This window comes from Lucilia sericata, unplaced genomic scaffold (assembly GCF_015586225.1).
Source record: "Lucilia sericata isolate MDLA Ls3-8-SP2 unplaced genomic scaffold, ASM1558622v1 Contig000353F_arrow, whole genome shotgun sequence".
Lineage (NCBI taxonomy): Eukaryota > Metazoa > Arthropoda > Insecta > Diptera > Calliphoridae > Lucilia > Lucilia sericata.
This window is the reverse complement of record NW_023994373.1, coordinates 83,887-102,545: the sequence shown is the minus strand read 5'-3', so window position 1 is coordinate 102,545 and position 18,659 is coordinate 83,887. Positions and strand designations below refer to the sequence as shown.

At 29.8% G+C, this 18,659-nt stretch overlaps 4 protein-coding genes across 12 annotated transcripts in view; 1 reads left to right on the top strand and 3 right to left on the bottom strand.

Annotated features, from left to right (window-relative positions):
* LOC119604014 overlaps nt 1-13,397 on the top strand; it is a 32,526-nt gene extending 19,129 nt beyond the window's left edge. For 6 of the 7 annotated variants that reach the window (XM_037956347.1, XM_037956344.1, XM_037956343.1 and 3 more), the window contains 4 exons: nt 7,675-7,867; nt 10,192-10,213; nt 11,881-12,381; nt 12,455-13,397. In XM_037956347.1, coding sequence (XP_037812275.1) covers nt 7,675-7,867; nt 10,192-10,213; nt 11,881-12,381; nt 12,455-12,632 — 894 coding nt within the window. In that variant the 3' untranslated portion in view covers nt 12,633-13,397. The remainder of the gene's footprint in view (nt 1-7,674; nt 7,868-10,191; nt 10,214-11,880; nt 12,382-12,454) is intronic. The other variant, XM_037956348.1, reaches the window with a different exon arrangement.
* LOC119604013 (putative uncharacterized protein DDB_G0289263) overlaps nt 1-18,659 on the bottom strand; it is a 280,690-nt gene that overhangs the window by 245,437 nt on the left and 16,594 nt on the right. For 2 of the 3 annotated variants that reach the window (XM_037956336.1, XM_037956340.1), the window contains exon 2: nt 8,332-8,390. The exons of the other annotated variant lie outside the window; for it this stretch is intronic. The gene's annotated coding sequence lies outside the window, so the exon portion shown is untranslated. The remainder of the gene's footprint in view (nt 1-8,331; nt 8,391-18,659) is intronic. 3 annotated transcript variants of the gene reach the window in all.
* On the bottom strand, nt 16,050-16,686 carry LOC119604025. The gene has a single exon (XM_037956358.1). It carries the CDS (start codon nt 16,508-16,510, stop codon nt 16,172-16,174), a length of 339 nt encoding a protein of 112 aa, XP_037812286.1. The 5' UTR covers nt 16,511-16,686; the 3' UTR covers nt 16,050-16,171.
* LOC119604019 lies at nt 16,891-17,358 on the bottom strand. The gene has a single exon (XM_037956353.1). It carries the CDS (start codon nt 17,295-17,297, stop codon nt 16,950-16,952), a length of 348 nt encoding a protein of 115 aa, XP_037812281.1. The 5' UTR covers nt 17,298-17,358; the 3' UTR covers nt 16,891-16,949.

The following is an 18,659-nucleotide window of genomic DNA, read 5'->3' as shown; positions in this document are numbered from 1 at the left end:
TGTATCTTGAAAGTATTACGTTTACGAACATGATGATGAGAGTAGAAAACAATGCAAATTGCTTTTCATTTTGTCTTTTTGTTAAATATATGGAATTGTTATTGATACTCAGTCGCAATTGCTATTTACCTACATCGAAGATGATGCAATGTCAATGAAAATTTATATAGTAATACCTATAAGTGCAGGTGTATTTTAATGTGGGACTTTTACCATATTTTATAATGAAAAAGATGTAATTGCAGCCGTTTAAAGTTGTAAATGTCCACAACGGGAGTTCTGAATTGTACAGACAAATTTGATGATATCAAATTGCTTTTATGGCTAATAGGAAATTTTATTTCTTAATTAAGAATTGAAATTAATTTAGACAGATTATTTATTATAGCAAGTGCATCAATGCATGATAATAAATTTCAGTTCTAGATCAATTGCACTTCAGTTATAGTTAGTTCTAAGTTCAGTTCTAGTTCAGTTCTAGTTTAGTTCTAGTTCAGTTCTAGTTCAGTTCTAGTTCAGTTCTAGTCAGTTCTAGTTCAGTTCTAGTTCAGTTCTAGTTCAGTTCTAGTTCAGTTCTAGTTCAGTTCTAGTTCAGTTCTAGTTCAGTTCTAGTTCAGTTCTATGTTCTAGTTCAGTTCTAGTTCAGTTCTAGTTCAGTTCTAGTTCAATTCTAGTTCAGTTCTTGTTCGTTCTAGTTCAGTTCTAGTTCAGTTCTAGTTCAGTTCTAGTTCAGTTCTAGTTCAGTTCTAGTTCAGTTCTAGTTCAGTTCTAGTTCAGTTCTAGTTCAGTTCTAGTTCAGTTCTAGTTCAGTTCTAGTTTAGTTCTTGTTCAGTTCTAGTTCAGTTCTAGTTCAGTTCTAGTTCAGTTCTAGTTCAGTTCTAGTTCAGTTCTAGTTCAGTTCTGTTCAGTTCTAGTTCAGTTCTAGTTCAGTTCTAGTTCAGTTCTAGTTCAGTTCTAGTTCAGTTCTAGTTCAGTTCTAGTTCAGTTCTAGTTCAGTTCTAGTTCAGTTCTAGTTCAGTTCTAGTTCAGTTCTAGTTCAGTCTAGTTCAGTTCTAGTTCAGTTCTAGTTCAGTTCTAGTTCAGTTCTAGTTCAGTTCTAGTTCAGTTCTAGTTCAGTTCTAGTTCAGTTCTAGTTCAGTTCTAGTTCAGTTCTAGTTCAGTTCTAGTTCAGTTCTAGTTCAGTTCTAGTTCAGTTCTAGTTCAGTTCTAGTTCAGTTCTAGTTCAGTTCTAGTTCAGTTCTAGTTCAGTTCTAGTTCAGTTCTAGTTCAGTTCTAGTTCAGTTCTAGTTCAGTTCTAGTTCAGTTCTAGTTCAGTTCTAGTTCAGTTCTAGTTCAGTTCTAGTTCAGTTCTAGTTCAGTTCTAGTTCAGTTCTAGTTCAGTTCTAGTTCAGTTCTAGTTCAGTTCTAGTTCAGTTCTAGTTCAGTTCTAGTTCAGTTCTAGTTCAGTTCTAGTTCAGTTCTAGTTCAGTTCTAGTTCAGTTCTAGTTCAGTTCTAGTTCAGTTCTAGTTCAGTTCTAGTTCAGTTCTAGTTCAGTTCTAGTTCAGTTCTAGTTCAGTTCTAGTTCAGTTCTAGTTCAGTTCTAGTTCAGTTCTAGTTCAGTTCTAGTTCAGTTCTAGTTCAGTTCTAGTTCAGTTCTAGTTCAGTTCTAGTTCAGTTCTAGTTCAGTTCTAGTTCAGTTCTAGTTCAGTTCTAGTTCAGTTCTAGTTCAGTTCTAGTTCAGTTCTAGTTCAGTTCTAGTTCAGTTCTAGTTCAGTTCTAGTTCAGTTCTAGTTCAGTTCTAGTTCAGTGCTAGTTCAGTTCTAGTTCAGTTCTAGTTCAGTTCTAGTTCAGTTCTAGTTCAGTTCTAGTTCCGTTCTAGTTCCGTTCTAGTTCAGTTCTAGTTCAGTTCTAGTTCAGTTCTAGTTCAGTTCTAGTTCAGTTCTAGTTCAGTTCTAGTTCAGTTCTAGTTCAGTTCTAGTTCAGTTCTAGTTCAGTTCTAGTTCAGTTCTAGTTCAGTTCTAGTTCAGTTCTAGTTCAGTTCTAGTTCAGTTCTAGTTCAGTTCTAGTTCAGTTCTAGTTCAGTTCTAGTTCAGTTCTAGTTCAGTTCTAGTTCAGTTCTAGTTCAGTTCTAGTTCAGTTCTAGTTCAGTTCTAGTTCAGTTCTAGTTCAGTTCTAGTTCAGTTCTAGTTCAGTTCTAGTTTCAGTTCTAGTTCAGTTCTAGTTCAGTTCTAGTTCAGTTCTAGTTCAGTTCTAGTTCAGTTCTAGTTCAGTTCTAGTTCAGTTCTAGTTCAGTTCTAGTTCAGTTCTAGTTCAGTTCTAGTTCAGTTCTAGTTCAGTTCTAGTTCAGTTCTAGTCAGTCTAGTTCAGTTCTAGTTCAGTTCTAGTTCAGTTCTAGTTCAGTTCTAGTTCAGTTCTAGTTCAGTTCTAGTTCAGTTCTAGTTCAGTTCTAGTTCAGTTCTAGTTCAGTTCTAGTTCAGTTCTAGTTCAGTTCTAGTTCAGTTCTAGTTCAGTCTAGTTCAGTTTAGTTCAGTTCTAGTTCAGTTCTAGTTCAGTTCCTAGTTCAGTTCTAGTTCAGTTCTAGTTCAGTTCTAGTTCAGTTCTAGTTCAGTTCTAGTTCAGTTCTAGTTCAGTTCTAGTTCAGTTCTAGTTCAGTTCTAGTTCAGTTCTAGTTCAGTTCTAGTTCAGTTCTAGTTCAGTTCAGTTAGTTCAGTTCTAGTTCAGTTCTAGTTCAGTTCTAGTTCAGTTCTAGTTCAGTTCTAGTTCAGTTCTAGTTCAGTTCTAGTTCAGTTCTAGTTCAGTTCTAGTTCAGTTCTAGTTCAGTTCTAGTTCAGTTCTAGTTCAGTTCTAGTTCAGTTCTAGTTCAGTTCTAGTTCAGTTCCAGTTCAGTTCTAGTTCAGTTCTAGTTCAGTTCTAGTTCCGTTCTAGTTCAGTTCTAGTTCAGGTTCTAGTTCAGTTCTAGTTCAGTTCTAGTTCAGTTCTAGTTCAATTCTAGTTCAGTTTTAGTTCAATTCTAGTTCAGTTCTAGTCATGTTCACTAAACGTTTTACTAAACAGATATTTTTTACTTACTAAAAGAACGATATCTTATTTTCCGTCCCAAAAAAACGGTTGTATATATGTTTTATAAATTTTTGGTATATTTTCCCCAATCAAATTTAAAGAGAATACAACATATTAATGATAACGAAAAAATATATTTACCAACAATACTGCTTTCACAAATGTTTACAAACAAAAAAATTTTTAAGTAAATAATTAATAAAAAACCCCTCCACCAAAAGAAGAACTGATAACGATACATTTTTATTTAAAAACTAAAACATATAAACCGACCAGTAAAAAGGGGAAAATATAAAAAATATGCAACATAAAAACTGCTGAAAAAATGATCTCTGGCAAAAATCCCCCCAGTTTTTTAAAAATCTCTATTGAGTAACAAGAATTAAGTTTTATATTTTTTGCTTTGTTTTGTTGAATTTATCAAGGTTAAAATAATTAAAAACTTTTTAAGCTAATATTTATATTTGAGTAGTAGAACACTTAATATATCTGTTAAATAATAACAAAAAAATATACATTTATTTTATGTTTAAACTTGTTTTCATAGTGTTTAATAATACTGGTACCAAATACGAATAAGTACCTTGTGTCAAAAAAAAGTGATGGCCGGCTAATGTACCGATTACCATTTAGATAAAAATGACAAAACCAACAACAATTAAGAACGATAGCTTTTGTGAGATAGTAAGTGAGTCTTGGTCTTAATAAATTTAGATTTTAAAATAATGATTAGAATGGTCTTAATGACTAATTTAAATTAAAGACTTTTTAGTTTATAGAAAAACGCTGTGTAAATAATATTTGTTAATTGGGGAAGTGGAAGTACTTGAGTTTTATTTGCGTTCTTTTTTTGCATGTAGGAAAGTCAAGATGTCGTTAGCTGGACTGTAGAATTATTCAAACATTTTAGATTTTTGGAATTTTTGATTAAACAATTTTACGTTTCGAAAAAGGTAACTGGTTCAGTTAAGTTCGAGTTCAGTTCTAGTTCAGTTCTAGTTCAGTTCTAGTTCAGTTCTAGTTCAGTTCTAGTTCAGTTCTAGTTCAGTTCTAGTTCTAGTTCTAGTTCAGTTCTAGTTCAGTTCTAGTTCAGTTCTAGTTCAGTTCTAGTTCAGTTCTAGTTCAGTTCTAGTTCAGTTCTAGTTCAGTTCTAGTTCAGTTCTAGTTCAGTTCTAGTTCAGTTCTAGTTCAGTTCTAGTTCAGTTCTAGTTCAGTTCTAGTTCAATTCTAGTTCAGTTCTATTTCAGTTCTAGTTCAGATCTCTTGATGATCTACATTTTGTTTTTCCCCATTGTCTTTTTCCGTGCTTCTCTAATATAAATAGATTTTAGTCCCCATTAAAGTAATCTGTGAATACCCCCAGTAATATTTAGCTTTTTTAGCAAATAACAATTTCTTCCATGTTCATGCGGAACAAAAACAATAACAACAATTTTTCCTATAAACAAAATAAATTATCAATTAACAATTAAGAAAATTTACACAAAATAATAAACAACAAAAACATGAAAACAAAAGTTTCCTCATACTCGTTCCCTATTCTACCCATAACCACCATCATGCAACCATATAAAGGGGGCATATTTAATATTTACAATCGATCGTACGAACACTCAGGTATGTGACTGTCTAGCTTACTATTTGCAAATGAAAACAAAACAATGATTTTTAGGTTGGGCCCCCCTTCGGTGCAGCAGTACCCCCGATGTGACAGTTAAGCTCCACAGATGCCTGAGTGACTGACTTATTAACGCGCACTAACCATTTAGAGTAAAACAAGCCGTAAACTTTTGTTGATTTATTTGTTTTTGTTGTGTTTTGTTTAATTTTTAAATTTAAAAAAAAAAAAAAACAGAATTTCAATAAATGTTCAAATAGGGAATGTTTTGCATTTCAGTAGAAATGAAAATAAAGCTGAAAAATTTAAAAACAAAAATCATTCAATGCTACGTGAGCTGATGTCATATACGAGGGCACGTTTACGTTTTACTGTGATTATTTTGTTTATTTTTTATGAATTTGTGACGAGTATTAAAGTCAATCCATTAGGTGTTACCCATGAATTGTGCAGTACTGTACCGTGGCTGTATTGGGATGTGCCAGTCAATAGTATTAGTACTGTGTCAGAGTGGGGAGGGTTTGTCATTTAAAAATGATTGACTAATAATTATTTACAAAATGTGAATGACTGACTGCCATAATAAATAATATGTGTGAATAACAATAACGCGAAGACGCAGCGCAGCACCTTCTTTTAAGGTGAGGGCAACTTTTTTCGAATTATAATATTTTTTATTATCTTCTTTTTGTTGGCTTTATTTTATTATTAAGCAATATTATTTATTTAATTTACAATAATTCTTATTTCTGTTTCTGATATTTTTTAAAAAATGCTTTATTTTCTTATATAATATTTCAAGAATTTTGTAAAATAATTAACGTTAAATTTGTTATCTGTATATAAAGGGAACCGTTCAACAATAGTGTGTTTTGAGGAATTGCATTTTACATTCAATATTTAAAGAGCTGATTTTGTGACTGATATCAATTTGACGTTTTGTTTACTTTTTAATATTAATAAAATATTTAAACAATATGCCGGAGACTGCATTTGTTATCTGTTATAATATTTATTTTTCAGTAAAAATAGTTATCATTTGGATGAAGACACAAAACTGAAATACATTAATTGCATTTGCCAAAAAAAAGTTTTTAATTTTTTATACTTTTATGTGTTTTATAGAAAAAGCATCATTATGAAACACTTTTTGACAAAAAAAAGAACTGAACTAGAACTAAACTAGAACTAAACTAGTACCAAACTAGAACTGAACTAGAACTGAACTGAAGTAGAACTGAACAAGAACTGAACTATAACTGAACTAGAACGGAATTAGAACTGAACTAGAACCGAACTAGAACCGCACTAGAACTGAACTGAACTAGAATTGAACTAGAACTGAATTAGAACTGAACTAGAACTGAACTAGAACTGAACTAGAACTGAATTAGAACTGAACTAGAACTGAACAAGAACTGAACTACAAACTGAACTACAACTGAACTAGAACTGAACTAGAACTGAACTAGAACTGAACTAGAACTGAACTAGAACTGAACTAGAACTGAACTAGAACTGAACTAGAACTGAACTAGAACTGAACTAAACTAGAACTGAACTAGAACTGAACAAACTGAACTAGAACTGAACTAGAACTGAACTAGAACTGAACTAGAACTAGTACTGAACTAGATCTGAACTAGAACTGAACTAGAACTGAACTAGAACTGAACTAGAACTGAACTAGAACTGAACTAGAACTGAACTAGAACTGAACTAGAACTGAACTAGAACTAGAACTGAATTAGAACTGAACTAGAACTGAACTAGAACTGAACTAGAACTGAACTAGAACTGAACTAGAACTGAACTAGAACTGAACTAGAACTGAACTAGAACTGAACTAGAACTGAACTAGAACTGAACTAGAACTGAACTAGAACTGAACTAGAACTGAACTAGAACTGAACTAGAACTGAACTAGAACTAAACTAGAACTGAACTAGAACTAAACTAGAACTGAACTAGAACTGAACTAGAACTGAACTGAACTAGAACTGAACTAGAACTGAACTAGAACTGAACTAGAACTGAACTAGAACTGAACTAGAACTGAACTAGAACTGAACTAAACTGAACTAGAACTGAACTAGAACTGAACTAGAATGAACTAGAACTGAACTAGAACTGAACTAGAACTGAACTAGAACTGAACTAGAACTGAACTAGAACTGAACTAGAACTGAACTAGAACTGAAACTAGAACTGAACTAGAACTGAACTAGAACTGAACTAGAACTGACTAGAACTGAACTAGAACTGAACTAGAACTAGAACTGAACTAGAAACTGAACTAGAACTGAACTAGAACTGAACTAGAACTGAACTAGAACTGAACTAGAACTGAACTAAACTGAACTAAACTGAACTAGAACTGAACTAGAACTGAACTAGAACTGAACTAGAACTGAACTAGAACTGAACTAGAACTGAACTAGAACTGAACTAGAACTGAACTAGAACTGAACTAGAACTGAACTAGAACTGAACTAGAACTGAACTAGAACTGAACTAGAACTGAACTAGAACTGAACTAGAACTGAACTAGAACTGAACTAGAACTGAACTAGAACTAACTAGAACTAACTAGAACTGAACTAGAACTGAACTAGAACTGATCTAGAACTGAACTAGAACTGAACTAGAACTGAACTAGAACTGAACTAGACCTGAACTAGAACTGAACTAGAACTAAACTAGAACTTAACTAGAACTGAACTAGAACTGAACTAGAACTGAACTAGAACTGAACTAGAACTGAACTAGAACTGAACTAGAACTGAACTAGAACTGAACTAGAACTGAACTAGAATTGAACTAGAATTGAACTAGAACTGAACTAGAACTGAACTAGAACTGAACTAGAACAAAATTAGAATATTGAACATAATTAAAAAGTTAATTCGACCAATTAAAAATCCCTGAAAAATATTTGTAAATAGACTGAAAATTTGACTTAATCAGCTTTAAAGATGTAAATTATTTTATTTATTTTCTATTAATATATTTTTAGATCGTTTCCGAGTGTGAAATAAGACGTGCCCAACAGATAAAAGAAGACATCGATCAGTCGCCCGATACACAACCTCAACAGTTTATTCAACGTTTCAAAAGTCGATCAACAGATAATCTAGATCTGCCCAACGAAGATGACAAAAAAACAATTGGTGAACGTTTGGCTAATATGTATACGCGATTTTCGCCAAGTGAGTAGTTAAACATATTTTACTAAATTTTGAAAGATACACTTTAAATGCGTACAGTGCGTTTCATGTATTATAATTCTCATTTAGTTTAGAATATTGTTAATACAATTTATCTCAACAGTTAGAAAAGCGAACGGTTTAAATCATTATGGGCTATTAAAGTCAAATGTACTGCTTTTTTTTGAAATTCCTTAATAATTGCGATTCAAAGAAAATTAATTGTAATTATATTGAGGAAATCATTATTACAAAAATTTCAAAAAGAAAAAAAATACAAAAATTTTCCTTTCATAAAAATGAAAACTTTAATAAATAACCAGCAAATAAAAACGTTTTTTCTCATAAATAACATAAAAAATAAAAGTTTGTAATAATTAATAATAAAGCCTCTAACTATTCATCAATTCAGTAGAAAAATTACCAACCCATTACTACCACCAACAACAACAATAACCATAACATACCTTATAGGAAAAGGTGCATCAATCGTTTCCATTCATTATGCGAATTTTTACAGACATACCTGCAAAAAAAAAAAAAAAATAAAAAAAAATAAATTACAAACTGACGATAATTCAAAAACAAATCAAAACTTTTATATAATAAATAAGAAATTGTTGGTATATAAATGCAAAAACAAATTTAAATAAATATTACTGAAAAAAAGAAGAAAAAATCCAAAAACATGAATCATAACTTCATCACTTAAGCAGCAAGTCAGCCATATATCCATAAACGTTTTTAGTGAATAAAATCTATTAAACAATTTTTTGTTGTTTCAGTTTTTGTTTCTTTCGAAAAACTGTCTTTGCATTTATAATTTATGCAAGTTATGACGCTGAAAAACAAAATGTATTTATATGGTACTTAATCACCACACAGAGAGTTGAAATTAGCAGTTTAAGGGATCTGAAACCACTAAGAAATTATAAGACCAATAAGTTCAATAAAATAAAATGCGTATAATTGTGGCTACGTGTTATTATAGGCGTTGAAATTTATATAATTTACTTAGTCACTTTTATAAGCCGCAATTAAATGGAATCATTTCTGTAGTTTGCTCTCAGAAATCCAATTACTTAAAACGATAAAGTGTTAATTAGAAATGTAAACGAAATAAAATTAATATTTGAAATTAAAAAATCAAAAACAACGATTAAACGAACTAATTAATAACGAAAAATTAAAAAAAAAACGAATAATTTGCAGAAAATACAAAACGAATTTCTACAAAAATGAGTATTTTAGGTGATAAAAGTATGAAATAATAATAAAGTAGAATTATAAATATAATTTTATAAACAAATTTTAACTTTAAAAGTGGGATATAATGGGATATAAATATTTCCTTAATAAGAGAAATGTTCTGAAATATAAAAATTTTCTAAAACTAATTAATGAAAATAACTATAATGTAATTGAACACCGATCAAGCAATTTCTCAATTGGCTAATTTTTGCACCCAATGAGGGAAAAAGAAATATACCCGCCTGGTACCAAATTGACATCAAACTGTTTGTAATTTTTCAATACCATCCGTTGTCAATACCATCCGTTGCCAATTTTTGCACCCAAATGCCTTTATTGTAGAAGGGAATTGCTGGTTATTTAAGATTGAAGTACACAGTGGGAAAAAGAAATATACACGCCTGGTACCAAATTGATGTCAAAGTATATACATCGTACTACAACACTATGTAATGTTGACAACATTATAACAATTCGTTTTCCAAATCTAAATTTTATACACATCCGTTGTCTAAATGTTAACAAACGTGTTAAGCTCACTATTGACAAACAATCCGTTAACAATAGTGAGCTTACCACGTTTGTTAACATTTAGACAACGGATGTGTATAAAATTTAGATTTCGACAACGAATTGTTGCAATGTTGACAACGATTTCAAATCAAGCTCATTTTGGGATTAAGTCAATCTTGGAAGTTCTTAAATCAATTTAATTTTCATATCATATATGCAATCGATCTTAAATCAAACAGACAAATCTTAAAATATGTAATTAGTGATCAATTAAATAAATCTCTTTAAAATGTCTATAAAGAAAACTTGATCAGTAACACAACTCTGCATAATAAATCTGATAAATGAGTAAATTGTTATACTTCATATCACTTCAAATGACTCGATATTATAGATGTTGAAGGTGGATCAACATCTATAAGATCGAGTCGCTAGTTATTGGCATGATTAGGCATGTCTAATTTAATTTCTAAATAAACATAATTGTTATAACTTTTAAAATTTTTTACAAGAATATAACTTAGTAATAAATATTTTTCTTGTCTTTTTTTTTTTCTTTTCAGTCCAACGAGGAATTCTCAATATGTAAGTACACATAAAGACTAAATTTTGACTTAAAATGTACTTGAAAACACAATAATTTTTTCAATACCGTCGTTTTTGTTCTGAGCGATATTTTATAGAAGAAAATTATAGAAGATGACACCCCAAAAGGAATATGTAATTCTTTCGATTCGAATATTTCTCATGTTGAATCTAGAAAAATAGAAGTCATAGCGCTTTACCGAGTATTGAGTCCGAATACCTTGCATGTAGTTCAAACCCAATCTTGTACTTTTCCAACCACAAGTTTTAGCTAGAGTCGACCCACTACATGCTCAAGTGCCTAGATCTATTTAATATCCGCCTACCTCAGTCCCGTTGCTTAATGCGTAATGTTTGGCAATCTTAAGATCATATTAGAAGCATTGCTCGGGTAAAGTTCTCATGTTCATAGTGTATGATGAATTGTTTTAAAGAACAATGATTTACAAATAATGTTTTCTAAGAACTGTTTTTTTTAATAACTGGATTTCTCATCCCTAGTCTGAACATAATAAAGGAATAAATACTATAATTTCCCGGCCCCTTTGTTTACGCTATTTGGCAGGGCTTTAGGACATTTTATTCAAACCAACTACTTTCCTATAAAAACATTTATATCGGTTTAATCAATTTGTCTAATTTTTATAATATAAAGAGTCAGATCCAATTTCTAATTTCTAGGTTCTTTTTTGAACTCCCAGACCTTTTTGTGATTAAGCATTCTGTGCATTCGAGAGAGCATTTTTTACTGATCATCTGGGCTCTTGTTTTTATACCCACCATAATTTTGTCATTCCGTTTATAATACATCGAAATATTGGTCATAGATCCACAAAAGTATATATAAATATTCTGTGGTCTTATTAAATTCTAAAACGATCTAGCCATGTCTGTCTGTCTATCTATCTGTTGAAAGCACGATAGAGGCCGAACGGAAAGAGGTAGAGGGTTGAAATTTTCCACAAATATTCCTTCATGGTATTGAAAATTTACAATATCCACGATTTCGGATGGCCCCCATAAAGTGGACCCCCCCCCCCCGAAAACCAGCTTTAACCCCCCAAATAAGATCCCCTGACCTGCTTTATCCGAAAATTCAATTGTTCTATAATGACGTGGCAGATCTCTCTAGAATAAATGCACCAAGACTATTTCGTGGTATGAACAATGGGGCTAGTCATGAACCCGAGCCTCTGAAACCTAACCCCCCCACACAAATTATAAGGGATCGATTTCCAGCGATTTAACGATGATCAAAAAAAGAAAAGTAGATGACTGTTCACATAATTTCAAATAATTTACTGCATAATGGAAATATTTCTAATGAAAATGCATTACTTAAGACAAGCACGTACTTGTCACTTTGACAGATATTTTTAATAAAGAAAACGTAGGTGTTAAAAACGCGAGTAGATTCTGATAAAAAAAAATCTGTATTTACGTAACTAAACCATTTTTGAATATAAATGAAATCGTTACAAAAGTAACTTTATAAACTCAAAAATCGAATTAGAATAAATAGTAAAATAATAGAATTCTGATTTTTAAATAAGACCCTAAATCAAAAGGTTTGATTTTGTAAAAATTTTTCATTAATGAGAATACATACATTTTATAAATATATCCTTTTACTTATTTTTTCCCTTCCTTCCCCCCATTTCTTCCAGCAGAAGTTCACCCAAAGGCGACAAAAAAGTCTACAAAAGAAATCGTGCCAGTCAATCGACTAGTCTCTATCTGGAGGATGGTCTTAAACCGAAACCACCCATATTTGGTGCACCACTACATCAACTTGAATTGCAACAAAATGTGCCACGTTTCGTAGTTGACACAGTTGATTATATCGAACGTAAAGATCGTATTATACAAGATGGTCTATATCGTGCCTGCGGCAATAAATTCTCCATAGACGAGTTGAAATTAAAACTAACAAAAAGTTATATATATGATTCAAAACTTATAGTAGCCGATGATATACATACGGTAACAAGTTTATTGAAACAATTTTTCCGAGATTTACCGGAACCGTTAATACCACAAGATATCTATAATCGTATAACGGTAAATTTGGCAGATAAAGAAAGCCTGGATACGATACGAATAGCCATCGAAGAGATGAAGGAGCCCAACAAGTCAACACTGAGATTTTTGATAAAACATTTAACAAAGTAAGTTGTTGCTCTACCTTTAAAAGAAACAATTTTTAATTGTATTAATCCTTCTCTTAATTTCCTATTACAGTGTCGCTGCCTGCAGTTCTTCAAATCGCATGAATGCTTCCAATATGGCCATTGTCTGGGGACCCTCGTTATTTGCCCTTAATGATACATACGATATGATTGGGCGCATGAACACTTTAACCAAAGTTTTAATAGAAAATTATGATCGAATTTTTGATACAAATGAACGTTTACTTTAATATTTAAGTTTATTCATTTATAATTTATACTACTTCATTTACATATACATATATAATATTTATTATAATTAAGTGTTCTAATCCTAAAATCCTTTAAGTTAAATGAAAAAGCTTTACTCATTAGTTTCCCGTTTTAGTCATCAAGTATAAATCAAATTTAAATTTTTCTTAAACATCACACAACATACCAAAAAGTTATAAAAAAAACATAATAATTTTCATAAAAGACAATTAATTTTAATTATTTTTTTTTTAAATCATATTTTTAGTTAAATAATTAAATAATAATAATTATGTTGAAGTCGTTTATTAAATGTCAATTTTAATTGTAATTAAATTAAGTCATTTTTTGTTTTGGAAAGAATTACTCATTTTGTCAATTAATATTATTATTATTTAAATAATTATATAAAAGTATGAATGTTTATGTGTGTATTAAAATATATCTATCTCTCTTTATAGTTTTAGCTGCTGTCGCTTTTTTTACTTAATTGTTTTTAATTTTTTTATAATTATTATTATTATTTTTGCTTTTAAATTGTATGTTTTTTCCTTCAAAATTCCCTTTCTTAAGAAATTTGTTCTAAATTTGTTATTCATTGTTTTAAGATATATTTAAATTATAATCAATTTAGTCGTAATGAAAAGAACATATAAATTAATTAATGTGATAACTTAGTTGTTTAAGACTGTGTATGAGTGCTTTTTTTGTATATAATAAAAAAAAATAAATAAACAAAAAATAATAAAATATTAATACGAAAATAACAAACAAATATTCGAAAATAATTTGTTTTATATTATTTGAAAAAATAATTAAAATTTAGTGAAAACTGGTTTCAATAACATCAATTTTCTATAGATCACTTAATTATTTTATGCAAAAATGTATCGATCACTTAGATTTTTTGTAAATTATTTATTGATCATTTTTATTTTTCAGTTTTACTGTTATTGATATTTAAAATGAAAATTCTACAACTTAAATTTTCAAAAATGAAACTTAATTGTGTTTTTTATAGAAAACTAGCTATACCCAATGTGCTTTGCTACCCTAAAAGCCAAAAAAAAAAACCCACTAAGGAGATGCTACAACCCACCTAGGAGATGCTACTCAAATTATTGCAAGTTCGCCAACTTTTCTGAATTTAATTCATATGGAAAAGGCCAATCCCTCCATTCAAATTTTCACATGAATGTCAAAGTTCTTCGTGTAAAATTTGAAGATTCTAGCTTCTACAGTATCTCAGAAATACAAATTTTTCTATATAATTCATATGGGGGTTCCAAGCCACCCCCTGATGAAAGTCCGCTATTTTCCCCCAAAATGTTCAGATCAATATGAAAGTCCTTTTTGCAAAATTTTAGGAATCTAGTTCTATTAGTTTCTTAAATAAAATATTTTTTTGTATTTTATTAATATGGGAGGTGCCGCTCCCCCCATGGGTAGTCCGCCAATTTATTACCCAAAATATTTACATGTATGCTAAAGTTCTTCGTGCAAAATTTGAAGCTTTTAACTCTAATAGTTTCCAAGATAAACGAATTTGTGTATTTAATTAATATGGGAAGTGCCACGCCCCCTGCTGCTAGTCCGCCAACTTTTTATCCTAGCTAATCATATTGAGACTTATGTGGTTCCGACCAAATTTGAGGTCTCTAACTGTTACATTGTCCGTGATATACTGATTTAATATTTTTTTAATATGGAAGATGCCACGCCCACTATAGTCATTCCGCCTATTGTGTCCAAAAATATTATTATGAATGTCAAAGTTGTCCGTGCAAAATTTGAGAACTCCAATTGTACCAGTTTCCAAGATATATGACTTTTAATAGTTATTTAATAAGTAGGCGTGGCACCTTGCCTAGTTGAAATTTTAAAATAAAAAGTAGCCTATAGTTCCTTCTAGATATACAGGAAGGTACTGTTAAAATTTCAAGAAAATCGGTCAAGCCGTTTAACCGTCTATAGACTTCAAACAAACAAATAAACAGACATTCATTTTTATATCGATCACTTTAATTTTCCAAAATTTATCGATCACTTGAAATTTTTATATAAATATTATCTATCAGTTTAATTTTCTATTGGAAGTTTATCGATCACTATCATTTTCTATAGAAAATTTATCAATCACTTTCATTTTCTATAGAAAATTTATCGATCACTTTAATTTTCTATGGAAAATTTATCGATCACTTTAATTTTCTATGGAAAATTTATCGATCACTTTCATTTTCTATAGAAAATTTATCGATCACTTTAATTTTTTATAGAAAATTTATCGATCACTTTAATTTTCCATTGAAAATTTATCGATCACTTTAATTTTCCATTGAAAATTTATCGATCACTTTAATTTTTTATAGAAAATATATCAATCGCTTTAATTTTCCATAGAAAATATATCGATCACTTAAATTTTCTATAGAAAAATTATCGATCACTTTCTTTTTCTATAAAAAATTTATCAATCACTTAAATTTTATAGAGGAAATCACGATCACTTTAATTTTCTGTAGAAAATTTGTCGATCACTTTAATTTTCTATAAAAAATATTTCGATCACTTTAATTTTCCATAGAAAATATATCGATCACTTTCATTTTCTATAAAAAATGTATCGACTAAAATTTCCGACAGAAAATTTATCGATCAATTTAATTTTCTATAGAAAAATTATCGAAAAATTATGACTTCAATTTTTTACAAATTTTAATTTTTCTATAAAACTTTCATTTTCTATAAAAACTATATCGATTACTCTAATTTCCCATAGAAAATTATTGATAACTTTAATTTCCTATAGAAAATATTTATGGAAAATTGATCATTTTAATTTTTAAAGACATTTCTGATCACTTGAATTTGCTATGATAATTTAAAGATCTCTTGATCTCTATAAAAAATGTATCAATCTTTTGAAGTTTTTATAGAAAGTTTATCGATCAGTCAAAAGTTTTATTGAAAATGTATCAATCACTGGTTTTTTTCTATAGAAAATTTTCGATCACTTGAAATTTATAAAAATTTTTAAAGATTAGTTGAATTTTCTATTTCGAGCATTAAATTTGTATATAACATTATCGATCATTTTATTATTTATACAATTTTATCGATCACTTTTTATTCGTTAGAAAATTTAATGATCACTTTAATTTTTATAGAAAATTTAAAAATCACTTTAATTTTCTACAAAAAATTATCGACCACCTAAATATTACATAAAAATGTTATCGATTACTTAAATTTTTATAGAAAATTTATCAACCAGTTGAATTTTCTGTAGGGTATCGACTGAACTACGTTTTAGAAAACTATTTTCACATTTTGTGGCTAATGTATCAAAATAATATGCGGTTAGTTCATCTAAATAAGAAATAACTCCTTGCATTTGAAAAATAATTCCAGTATTTTATTTTTTACGCAAATATTTATTTATATAAGTTTCATATCTTTACGGTTATGTTATGTAGATACTTTAGCCTCAGCCGATCATTGACGATCACAGCTGATAACAATATCTTTATTGTAGTTAAAATTTCCACGATCCACGAATGCCACCACTGAAATCATTACGATTATGACTAAAATCACGTGATGCTTGAGCATAGGCGTCAACGGATCCTCGACCATCATGACTGGTGAAAATATTTTGATTGTAATTAACTGAGGCCTGACTACCGGATTGATCCTTTTTAACGTCCAAATCAATATGTCCACCTTTTGGAGAACGTATGTGACGTCCTAAGGCCGGTTGATTAATCTGACTTAAAACAGATGGTTCAGGATCGTAAAAATGGGCTGCCGGCAAGGCTGAAACCGCCAGGATTAGACAGGCAGCGAACAAAACAACACATTTTAAAGAGAGCATTTTTTTTATTTTAGCTTTAGTAAACTTATTCTTCGAGTACTTTTGATTTACTGCGTGCTTTAGATATGTTTAAAATGGATTTATATACTCATCGTGATAGCAAGTTTAGTATTAAATATTGAATCAAGGAATCTATTTAAAGTTATGTGGGTACCGTAAATGTATGAGGCTATTTTTAAAAGGGGGTTTTAATGTCTTATATTATTCAGAAAAGAATAATAAGATATAAAAAATATATTATTAAATGTATTAAATATTATTACCAAGAAATTTTACCTGACGAGGTACAAGCAATCATGTTAACGCTTTAACTCGATCTTTTGAATTTTCAAAATTTAGAATTATAGATTTCCACCTCCCAATATAAAAATCACAAGAAATAATTTAAAATAAATTAATCAGCTGTTTATTTATTTATATCAAATTAAATATAAATCACTTAAAATCTCCAAGATCCAATGATGCCACCACCAAAATCATTGCGATTATGGTCGAAATTTCTTGAAGCTTGAGCATAAGCATCAATAGAACCACGACCATCACTGCTGCTGTACAAATTGTGGTTATAGTTGACCGAAGCTTCACGACCAAATTGATCCTGTTTTACACCGAAATCAATATTACCATGTTGAGGTGATCTAACTTGTCGAGATAATACCGGCTCATACTGGTAATATTCTGAATTTTCTGGCTCCAATTCATAGATATCTACAAATTCTATGGGTGAAGCTGTTGCAGTTAGGATAAGGCAGGAGGCCAACAAAAGTATATACTTTATAGAGAACATTTTAAGTAATAATTTGTTTAATATTTGGATGCTCCGGATTTACTGATCGTATAGTAAGAAGAGCCGATCTTATATACATATGTTTTGTATTAGGAAAAGGGGATCTACATTTGGTGTTTCAATATTTTTATAAGATTTTCTTATCAGTTTTCATATTCTGGGATTTACCTATTAAAAAATTATTCAAATATTATTTTTTAAGACAATGAACTCAATTTCAATAAACACTTATTTCATAATAAGGTGCTTGTGAAGCTATTATCAAATGCAATAAAATCCCCTTTTAAAAAAAAGCATACATAATGTATGTCTGAATATTTTGAATAGAGATGATTTATACATTTTTAACTGGAAGTAATAAGATTTACAAATAATGTTTATTTGATAAGATACCTCAATACAATCATAGCTTCAGTTATTCAGCTACAAAATAGGTCAGGTTCAAGAAGGATTGTTTTAGGTTTAAGTTTTTAATTTATGGATGGATGGATGGATGGATGGATGGATGGATGGATAGGTAGATAGATAGATAGATAGATAGATAGATAGATAGATAGATAGATAGATAGATAGATAGATAGATAGATAGATAGATAGATAGATAGATAGATAGATAGATAGATAGATAGATAGATAGAAGATAGATAGATAGATAGATAGATAGATAGATAGATAGATAGATAGATAGATAGATAGATAGATAGATAGATAGATAGATAGATAGATAGAAGATAGATAGATAGATAGATAGATAGATAGATAGATAGATAGATAGATAGATAGATAGATAGATAGCTAGATAGATAGATAGATAGATAGATAGATAGATAGATAGATAGATAGATAGATAGATAGATAGATAGATAGATAGATAGATAGATAGATAGATAGATAGATAGATAGATAGATAGATAGATAGATAGATAGATAGATAGATAGATAGATAGATAGATAGATAGATAGATAGATAGATAGATAGATAGATAGTAGATAGATAGATAGATAGATAGATAGATAGATAGATAGATAGATAGATAGTGATAGATAGATAGATAGCTAGATAGATAGATAGATAGATAGATAGATAGATAGATAGATAGATAGATAGATAGATAGATAGATAGATAGATAGATAGATAGATAGATGGATGGATGGATTGATGCTTTTCTTCAAGGTTTCGTAATATCATGCATGACTAAAGTGGTGACATTCTTGAAGCATTACTGATTTCAGACTATTTATTTAAAATACCACAAATGTAAATATTTCTCTGTGGTCTATGATCTATTTTAAGAAATAGAGTTATGGACCAATTAAATAAGCCTAAACTATACAATAATACTGTAATGTTGCTAAATTGT